The sequence below is a fragment of the Harmonia axyridis genome, chromosome 6 (genome assembly GCF_914767665.1).
Source record: "Harmonia axyridis chromosome 6, icHarAxyr1.1, whole genome shotgun sequence".
Taxonomy (NCBI): Eukaryota; Metazoa; Arthropoda; class Insecta; order Coleoptera; family Coccinellidae; genus Harmonia; species Harmonia axyridis.
The window spans coordinates 17,843,861-17,855,242 of record NC_059506.1 but is presented as its reverse complement, the minus strand read 5'-3'; the positions used below and the strand labels follow the sequence as shown (position 1 = coordinate 17,855,242).

The window sequence follows — 11,382 nt, the reverse complement described above, 5'->3', positions numbered from 1 at the left end:
GAACTTGTAACCAATTAAGTTTATGTAATGTTGTCTTTGATTGATTAAAATCCAGATGCTTTTTGGTCAAATTTCATCCAGGCTGATATATTGGTTGCTTTTGGCTCGGCTTCTGGTAACAATCAAATCATTCAATGATTCTTTGAAGGTGAAATCGTATTGCACAGGTTTTCTTCCACTAATAATCCAGGTTGTAATGACTTGCCTCCTTCTTTTTTCAAACAGTACTGTGAGAAATACTCAAATAAACTAATCAATGTGTGTTTGAAATTGATACAACTTTTAAGTTTCAAAATTTCTTCGATCAAATCCAATAACACAAACAAACTGAAATCTAACCTCCTGTCAATGACATTTCCAATGCCAACCCGAAATCTGCAATTCAAAATGTTACTGAATGAGCCAGTACCAACTTAATTTCGATTTTCCAAAGCCACCCGGGATGTCAATAATTCTTGAATGGACTGTACATGTGGGAAAATTAGGAGAAATCCAATAAATTTGTGACTGGGTACATGACCAAAGGTTGAGCCCAATAAGCGAGAAAGAATGAACCAATGAATTCGCAAAGTGACTGGGTAGTGGGTACATAACCTCCGGTTAAGCCCAAAAACTCCGATAAAGGGGACATAGATAATAATAATAATAATAATATATTCATCATCAAAGTTTACATATACATAAACATACATATGAGGGACTAATGAATATTCAAAAAATGGATAAAAGAAGATGGATAGATAGAATGGATAGAAGAAGATAAAAGAAGAATTTGCATATCTATGCTTTAAAGAAAATTTCATCTAAAAAAATCTGAAATCTGACAATTAACAGCTGATTTTAGAAGTAAGGCTGGTTTGGCTTTTTATAAATTTTATTGATTGAGTGAAGAATATTTAGTTTGCTGTTGATCTCCTGTATTTTATTGATGAGTAGTAGCAACAGTAAACATATTTTATATTGTGTAAGATAGCATTACTTTTTTATTACGTTTTTTGATTCATTCAACCAAACAAAATAACAAATAATTGTAATGAATATTAGTATTGCACCCCTACACCCATCAACTAGCGCCGAAACTAAAGGACATAATGGTGCAGTTAAGAAAATCAGACGTAGAACAAAACCTAAAGAGAAAAAGAATAATTCGAATCCAAAATATAATGAAGTAGAGATTCAAAGTGCCACAGAATATGATTCTCCAAAAACCGAAATAAAAATTTGTAAATCATCAAACTTGTTGAGATCGCTTACTCAAGATTGTGCAATACTACCTGATACAAATAATAAACTAAAAAAAAAATCCAAAACTAAAGGACCTAGTGGAGTGTTAAAATCAATAACTAATTCTACTGATAAACAGCACAGCAATGGAAATGGACCAACAGAAGTGAATAGTATTAGTAAAAAGTCCCCAAAAAAATCTTGCTCCTACTACAGCCCATTTTACAAAGGGCTTTCAGGTTTCAATAACTTAAGAAGAAGGGGTGCAAATATTTGGAGTCCCATAGAAAAAAATACGGTAAGAGAAGTAGTTGATAATACTGATACTGATGCGAATATCGAAGATACCTCAACATCTGTGTGCATTTTTGACATTAAAAGTATTCGTAATCCTTCAACAGGACATTTCATTCGTAAAAGATCATCAAATAAACATGTGAACCTTCATTCATTTGGTAAAAAATTTCCAGTTTTCTTTTATAGTTATCCTCAAGAAACAGTCTCTGACATAAAAGAGATTTGTGACAAAATGAAGAAAAACTCCTTGAATTCCACCAGTACAACAAACAATTCAGATTCAATGAAGTCTCAAGAACACTCATTTACAACAAATGCAACCGTTAACACCAGTTTTGACTTTGATATAACTAATTCCAATAGCTTGAATGGAAGCCTTTCACAAAAGAAACCTAAAAAATCTAGAACTAAAACTAAACATAGGAAAAGTAAGAGGGAACTATGTTATCCTGAATTTATGGACTGGGATCAAGTGGAGAAAGGACTGCAAAACAGCTCATTGATTAAAGGATTTATCAGAATAAATCAAAGAAACTCTAGAGAAGCATATGTAACTAATGCAACAAAGGGTGACTGTGATTATATTATTAAATCAATTATTGATCAGAACAGAGCTTTGGAGGGAGATGAGGTTGTTTTGAAAATAAAACCTGCAACAGAATGGGATGGAGGAAGAAAAACTGCATCTGTAGTCTACATTTCTAAAATGGTTTGTATACATATCATTTTATTATAATATTTTTCATTCAATTCCAATCATACAAATAATTAAATTAGTAAGAATCAATCAATACAATAAATTAACTTGCATTATCTGTCATATCAATAGAAATAAATATCAGTGCTAAGCAAAAAGTGAAAGAAAATATTGAGATCACTCCAAAAATGAATTTGAATTCTCCCGCTAGTTGAGAAAACCTTTGTAAAGTATTCCAAAGGGTCCTTATATTCTTTTCATATTTTCCATAAATGATTCATGCTATTTCTTGACAAAATGAAAAAATGATTTGTTTTATAGGTTCATCCTAGAACCACAGTTGGAAAATTATCGCCACTCCCAAACAATGAAAACTATGCAGCATTTCTACCTAGAGACAAAAGGTTCCCTTATGTTTACATACCCACAATAAGCTGGCCTCCGGGCTTTAAAACTAACCCAAGAAACTTTGAAAAAAACTTATTTCTTTGTAAAATAACAGAATGGACCAACCTTGATTATGCTAAAGGACTGATCATTGAGAATATTGGCATTTCAGGCGACTTGAAAATAGAAAATTTGGCCATAATGAAATCATGCGGGCTTGACTATGAACCTTTTAGTAACGAAGTGTTGAAATTTCTGCCTAAATTCACTGATTTGAAAGCAGACTGGCTGGAAGGAAGGGAGGATCTCAGAAAAGAGTGTATCTTTACTATTGACCCTTTGACAGCTAGAGATCTTGATGATGCAGTATCATGTAAAACTTTACCTGATGGAAATTTAGAAGTTGGAGTTCATATTGCCGATGTCTCATTCTTTTTGAAAGAAGGTTTGTGTTATAATTGGCTCATTGGTATTTTCTGCATTTTCACAACTGATGAATTTAATACATCTGTAGTTTAGTGCTTTTAGTAAATAAAAAAAATCATTTTCAACCCTGACGAATTTAATAGATCTGCAATTTAGTGTATTCAGTAAATAACAAAGAAATCATTACAGATGAACAGTAAAATAATGATACTATCTACAATGTTATTGGAATTGGATGATTTTTATTATCAGTTTTCAGCTTAATTGCACATGTACAGGGTGCCCCAAATTCAATGCTCACGGAAAACCTCTTGTGAACTTTAAGACTTAGAGAAAAAATCCCCCCAAACCCCCAATCTCTATTTTTGAAATAATAAGATATCACAAAGTAGATCATACAAATTAATTATCGTTTTGAAATATAGAGGAGAGTTAGCGTTTTTTAAATGGAACACCCTTTATTTTTCAACAGTTTATTGGCCGCAGATTTGGCCAAAAGCATCCTGTTTTTCAAAAATGTCATCCGTTTCAAAGATATTGAGTTCTCTATTTGTGAAATGGAGTACCTTATATATAAATATTTTTTCGTTTATTTGTAGATTTTAATTCATTTTGTGTCTATTGTAGAATTGTAATCGAGTTATATATAGGCTGTCTGATTTCTACACCAACTCTCCTCTTTACCTCTAAAATGCCAATAGATATTTTCAAGAATAATAATAATAATAATCTTTTCCCAATACAATATTCATGAAAATTTCAAAAATTGAGTGGAAAGGCTGTTAATACATGATATTTCAAAAAAGAAAGATAACAGAAAACCAAAAATCGACTCTTTCCAACAAGCACATATTATCTACCTACTCACTATTCAAAGATATTAACCCAACCCAAAATATTCCTTCAAACTATATGGTTCCTTATAAATGAAATAATTATACAAAGCTCTTTTAAATGTTTAAAGGCTTTATTGTCTTATTCAGAATAACTTATCATAGAGAAAAAATAATTTTAAAAAATTGCAGGTACAGAACTAGACAAACAAGTAGCATGGAAAGCCACAACCATTTACATGGTAGACAACGTATACCACATGCTTCCTGTGGAGTTGTGTATGAACTGTTCGCTCCTTCCTGGTAAAGATAAACTATCTTTTTCAGTCTTCTGGATAATGACACCAGAAGGAGAAGTATTAAGCACTCGTTTTGCTAGAACTGTGATAAATTCATGCGCTCAATTAGCATATGAGCATGCTCAAGCGATCATTGATGACCCTGATAATTTTGATAGATCCTCTCTACCAAAAATTATGAATGGTTACAATGTGGAAGATGCGAAAGATGTGATATTAAAATTATATCACATTTCCAAAAACTTGAGGAACAAGAGGTTTGAAAATGGTGCCCTTAGAATTGACCAAGTCAAACTGTCCTATGAACTGGATCCTAAAACTGGATATCCTGTCAAATATTATGTACAGGCGATGAAGGAGGCTAATAGACTCATTGAAGAATTTATGTTGCTTGCCAATATATCTGTTGCTGAAAAAATTCTCGAGCACTATCCTGATATTTCATTTTTAAGATTACATGAACCACCCAAGTTGAACATGTTGGTTGAACTGAAAAGGGCGCTAGAGTCTGTAGGGATACATGTTGACATTACTTCTGCAAAAAGCATTCAAACCTCACTTTTAAGATATGGATCAAATGACGAAGCAGGTAAGACATTGTTTCATTAGGAGGTGTATGTATAATATATTGTTTTCTTTTTGAAAGGCTCTTGATTTTAATTGATGGTTTCAAAAAACAGCAAAAAGATGAGGTTGTTTTTATAGATTAATTAAGTTAATATTTAACATTCTTGTGTGTTATTAATGTATGATTGTGTATGTTAAAAGATTCATGATGACTTGCTAAACTTTACTACTGGACAGAAATGTCAATATTATTTGATATTCTCAACTGTCAAACCATAGACATCAACCATCATAACTTCTCATGCTGCTAAATAAAAAAACAACCATTACAAATATTACCACTTTCTGAGATTAAAGTATAAATATGGATTTTTAATTTTTCAATAATTATAATATGAAAATGCATTTTTTAAACTTTAAACATCTGGTATTCAATAGTACCTATTTGAAAATTGGCAATTTTATATTTTCAGCATGTGGATTGCCAATTTGGACTAGTTATACTTGATCGTTTTAGAAAATCAAAACAATTTTTTCAGCTGAACTATGAGTGAAATCATTTTAAAAAAATTTAATTTTTCAAGTTGAACAATAATATTCTTCTTTACATGAAATGTCCATTGTATGCTCATTTTACTGAAAAGTATGAGAATATTTTCAAAAAATTCAAGCAGCCAGCTTTTAAATATAGATGCATAACTAGATAGTTGTTACAGTTGATCTGTAGTTTCTGATGTATTTTCTTTTCATTGTATATCGTTGTGCAATTATTATGAGAATAAACGTTTATTTATTTAGGTAAAATTAGATCGGCAGTTCTTAATCATTTGTTTGCAAAACCAATGACGAGGGCTCGTTACTTTTGTCCAGAAGTTGAAGTGATAGCTGAATCGTATGCACATTATGCACTAAATGTTCCTCTTTATACTCATTTCACTTCCCCGATAAGACGTTATGCTGATGTTATGGTACACAGATTACTAGCAGCTAGTTTAGGTATGTTTTCAAATTGTTAATCTGAAATTAAGTATTTTTTTTTACTCTTAAACCTATCTGAAGAGAAGTAATGTTTAATTTATATTTCTACAGGCTTGGCAGATATACCCAAATTGAATTCACAGGAAGTGGGTGAAATTGCAGAACGGTGTAATTTAATAAAGTATAATGCTAAAAAGGCCCAAGAAGAAAGCAGTCACCTTTATCTGTGCCATTATATAGCCAAGAATGCACCTTTTATTAAAGAAGCAGCAGTGGTGGATGTTAGGGAGCGGAGCTTTGATGTGATAGTTTTAGAATGTGGAGAAGTTGTGAGAGTTCATTTACATGTAAGTTTCAGCAAGAACATTTCTTCAATAATTTTATTGATATAACTTTTAACTATTAAATTAATGGTCAATTTAATACAAACAAAATAGTATTTTGATATTTAGTGTAACTGTTTCTGGATATCATCTATTATTGCGCCATATTCGTTGATTTCTATCTCCAATTCATTACAATATTTCAATGTTTCCTCATAGTTCTTTGTTTCTGACATGAGCTCATCTGTTGTTTGTTTAACTCCTTCCAAGAAAGTTAGCATATGTGTATTTGTACTAATTTTGTCTTCCTCAATGTTTCTATTTTGAATTATTTCAATTTCTTTGAGTAAAGAATCTACATTAGATTGACCATTTTGAATTTTAGATGTTTCTGTTTCTCCATCTGAAATGAGGGACAACTCTTCAATCTTATTATTCCAGTTTTTAACTATGTTATCAAACTCCACTTGTTGAGCCAACGATTTTTTTATTAGAAAGTCACATTGCTTTTGATATTCTTCTAATTCTGTTATTTGACTTTTGTACTGATCTCTTGAATCTGACAATAATGTGAATGATTTGAACATTTGTATCTGATTGCTCTCAAATACATCTTTCATATTTAAAAAGACATTTCTCAATTCTGAATATTTTTTGGAGGATTCTTCATATTTTTGCTTCAACTCGATATTTTGCTCCTGGTTTTGTATATATAGGTTTTTTTCATTTAGAGTTTTTAATATTTCTACATAATATATATCATTTTCAAAATCAGCCATGGTGATTGAATAGTACAGAATAATATACGTAAATTGAGGAAATAATTACATACAAATTACAAAGTTGACAGATCCTCCTTTACTCCAAAGAGTTATAGAAAAAAACAGTTATCATAGAAATAAACTTTGAAATTTATTTCTCATTCTATGATGCTTTGATTATGAGTAGCAGAAACTGATCGAGTGAAATTTCATTTTCAGGAAATTGAAGGAGCCTTATATGAAGTTGAGGACATAACAAATATAGACTTGGATTCAGAAGAAGGAGAACAGGAAACACAAAAAAAATATTGGAGAGTGACAATATCATATCCACCAATAAAAGAATATCCTGCGGTTATGACAGTAATTGAAATGTTCACATTAGTTAGAGTTCTATTACAGAAGTGCAATAAAACTCGAAAATTAGTAGCAAAATTAGTAAGACCTAATTCCTGATATATCAACTGAATGCAATTTAAATGACTTTATTTTATATTTGTAGATATATTTTACATGAAAAACCAATAAAAGAGGAACTTTTTGTATGAATTTGTTTTTTTTTTGTTTTACAAGTCTAAACTAAAGAGTAGGTATTGAAGAAAAAAACGCTAAATAACAATTGTTTGTTCCACCCACTCGCTGATCGAGTATCAAAAGTATTGTTACAAATTAGATGGATATATGATACATATTGACTGCAATATGGATTGTTCGATTTGGAATATAATAAAATTTCTCAACAACCCTTACAACTACATTTGAAAAATATTATATATATATTAAAAAAAATTAATTCGAGAATCCACAAGAATTTAGACATTCAACACTGGACATAACAGAAATTAGTATCGCCTTCATTTCAATACAAATTCAAGTAAAAACCTAATTTCATATTTATATTATTATTCAATTGAAGGAATGAATGAAATAAAATCAAATATTACGTCATAATTATCATAGATAAGTAGATATAATTATAGATCATTGAACTAATAATTTTTATTAATTCTATGTTATAGATCATGCGTAAGAAGCGGTTTTACCTGCCTTGGTGGCAGCAGTGGGATGGTTCCCGACTGCCAAAGCTAAGGTACCGGGTTCGAATCCCGGCAAGGGCATGGATGTTTAGTGGATGTCAAGTCTTTGAGAAATAATAAAAATTGTATGTTGACGTAAGGATGAATGAGAATGTGAGTTGAATGTAATACATGTGAGAAAAATTAGGAGAAATCCAACATATTTGTGACTGGGTACATAACCAAAGGTTGAGCCCAATAAGCGAGAAAGAATGAATGAATGAAGAAGCGGTTTTCTATGCATCTTAATCATGCGTAATACGTGGTCATATTTTTCCTTAGAACATTATATCTATCTATATTCTAAGTATTTTTCAATTATCTCATTTCATTTCTGAAAATAAAAAAAGATGATTTTATCTCTCTCGAATAGATAATTTCTTTGGTCAGCGGTCAGCAATAATAATTTTATTATGTCTATATTGTCTATGTCTATCTATTGCCAGTAGTTCTCAATTCTATGATTGTGTTATGGTGTTATTGAAAAGAATAAAGAATAAGTAGTAAATGAAAATAGATGTCAATATTTTGCTTGAATTAGATATTAGATATATTCTGTGAAATAATACGAAAATGTTCTAATATTTCTCAAAAGTGCGGTTAAAAGAAGTAAGTTACTGCGAAAAGAACAAATTTAAAATAATTTCAGAAATATTATCTCGAATACTTTACTAGGAATATGGATCGCGCACCAATTCCTGGTCAAACTGGTTATCTTATTCTTAATGAGGATGGTGCTGTGCTATCTTCATCAGGAGAGTTAGAGAATGACGAAAGAACTGCTTCAATTATCATGGATTTATTAACGCTCACTCCTCAAATAGATCCTCTTGGTTTTCCATCAGAGGAAGGTTTCAAAAAACTCTCACTCACCTACAAAAGTCATTGCTATATAGTTTGTCTATCTAATAGAAAAATCCACATTATTAAGAAGAATTTACAGATATTGGATGAATCAGTTGCTGTTAACGTTTAAAGAAAAGTAAAATTTCTGTACGATATTTTTTCTGTTAACCCAAATACTGTAAATATTTATTTTATTGTATTATAAATATATTATGTTATAACCATACCATTGAAAATATTTACATTAATTCACAAATGAATTACTTCGTTCAATTTATGCAATATGTTATTTGATATGCAAAAAAAATGACCTATTGCATCACACTGTTCAAGATTCCATTTGTTGGGATTGTGAACATATTATTCTATAGTATTTTATGCCCTATAAAATTGAATGCTCAGGCATCTTTATGACATCAAAGAACAAGTGCATAATTTTAATGATATGGCTAGAACTTATCAAAACTTTCAATTTTATAAGAAACAACATTGAAAAAATTGATTGTTGGTTAGTGTGGGAACAATTTTTTTTAATGGTGGATTTATGCACCAGTCCTAAGAACTTAGACTAAACCTAAGAACTTAGAACTAAGAATTGAACGTTAACAAATCAATGAGGGCATTTATGCACGTTTCCTAAGAACTAACACTAGCAGGCCAACTGTTAACTAAGGGCTCAGGTAAAATATAGAAGTGTGCGTGCGCCGCATAGAATTTCAATATTAACCAGTACCAGTATCTATCATTTTATGTTCTTTATTCGTGTTTATCGATGAAAAGTATTAGGTGTATTTGAAAAAATTTAATTTAATTTTTTTACAATAAATATCAATGTCAAACATCAAAGTATAGAACAAAGAGAAAGTAGTTCGAGCACGTGCGCATGCCTTAACTAAGAACTAACAAGAGAGTGCATAAACGCCACTGAATTCTTAGGTTTAGTTCATAGACCTTAGTTCTTAGGTACGGTGCATAAATACACCTTAAGATCTGATTTTTCACTTTCAACAAATATATTCAAGTTATGAAATTTTTTTCAAATTGTATTTTCTCATGTAAGATAGTGAACTCTTCCTCTATCTGAGGGAACTCTTACTCAAGTATAGATCATCAAATGGGAAGATAAAGTTAAATGGGAACAATGATGAGTGTGCACTTGCATGAGAAATGATTCCATCTGATGTAGTATGGTCCTGTGATACTGCACACCTTTAAGCTTAGGAAAGAAATTCATTGTTGGTTAGAGTGGTTTGTCCAAACATTTACTGTTGGGTAAAAAATAAACAGTGCCTCAAGTCACACAGTAACAATTCTTCACAGAAAATGACCAGTTTTCTTACTCAAACTGTAAAATTCTGAGAGTTCCAAAGAGATATAGGTGTCAGAATAAAAAACATGTAACATAATGTTTTACTTTACGCTTGTGCAACTTTATTTCATGTCACATCGGCACTATGACTTATTTACCCCAACAGGTAAAGTTTGATGAAACTAGAAAATTTCTTTGACAGTCTGGAGCTTTAAAGTCCACAGTTGTAAGGTTTTAGGTGTTTAGAACCTTCACCTTTAAGCCAATTCACTTTACTCTAAATAACATATTTTAATATTCCAAAATACATTATTTTTAATTCGATCCAAAAATTAGTTTGACATCCAATTTTTTATTTTCTAAAAACTTATGACAACTACAACTGATATTTCTAAATATCATATTATAATAAAAATGTTGACCAATGGAATTATATTCTCAACCTTCCTCCTTAAACGCTTAGGGATTCGAATATAAAATGAAATTTATTCATTGACAGATTTTGTAAATTGTATATTGAATTGGCATTCGATATTTGCATAGTCCAAAGGAATTTTTTCATCAACTGCTTCTTTAACGAAGTGGTATTGACTATTGAGTATCAGTGTGTTCAGTTTGCTTATGCGCAGTTTCATTCAATACCAGGTGAGTCATTTTCGTCGGCTCCGCTGCTGCAATATATCAGCAAAAGATAATGCTACTACAGACTTCCTCATTGAAAACCATTCGATTATGGTATTGTATATCATGACATACCCATAAGTACATTATTGTTGCCAGTTTCTTCCTTTATTGTAATGTATCATATACGTGTTAAAAAGCGATCTTCGAATTTGGCTGATAACTCTGAAAAAGTAAGTGATAATTTTCATGAAAATTGGGGGCAGTGAATAAGACATTTGCTGCTCTCACTTAGTGAAGGGAAATAGAAAAAATCTTGTAATTATTCCGTTTTTCTACCAATATAAATATATTATTGGATTTGCATTCTTTCAGAAGAATTGATAAACACAAACGCGATAAAGTTAGATAACCGCTGATAGTGAGGAAACAGACATAAGTTCCACGCCTAGGTATCTGATTAACCCTAATCAGAATGATATACAGGAGGTCCAGATGAAAGACACCAAACAAAATAATTGCACAGAATATAATCTCTTTCCCTCGGAAAACATAATTGGATTTGACCAACAGTTTATCAAGTCCCAAAAACACACATGACAAAAAGTCATCAACAACAAGGGGAAAAGAGTTCGTAGCCAATCTTCAGAAGAAAGTGCTGAGCAAATAGAAACAAACAACAGATTTAAACAACTCCAAAACGATGATGGTGGAAATACTTTACCTGATGAGCAAGGA

The 11,382-nt window shown here is 31.0% G+C and overlaps 1 protein-coding gene and 1 long non-coding RNA gene across 2 annotated transcripts; both read left to right on the top strand.

Annotated features, from left to right (window-relative positions):
- Positions 1-824: 824 nt before the first annotated feature.
- Positions 825-7,341, top strand: LOC123681687 (DIS3-like exonuclease 2). The gene is made up of 6 exons (XM_045619926.1): positions 825-2,230; positions 2,540-3,050; positions 4,057-4,752; positions 5,529-5,726; positions 5,820-6,055; positions 7,012-7,341. The coding sequence occupies exons 1-6, from the start codon at positions 1,034-1,036 to the stop codon at positions 7,246-7,248; spliced, it is 3,075 nt and encodes a 1,024-aa protein (XP_045475882.1). The 5' UTR covers positions 825-1,033; the 3' UTR covers positions 7,249-7,341.
- Positions 7,342-8,105: 764 nt separating this feature from the next.
- Positions 8,106-8,940, top strand: LOC123681686. The gene is made up of 2 exons (XR_006747701.1): positions 8,106-8,477; positions 8,544-8,940. It is a non-coding gene; the product is annotated as an uncharacterized LOC123681686 (long non-coding RNA).
- Positions 8,941-11,382: the final 2,442 nt, after the last annotated feature.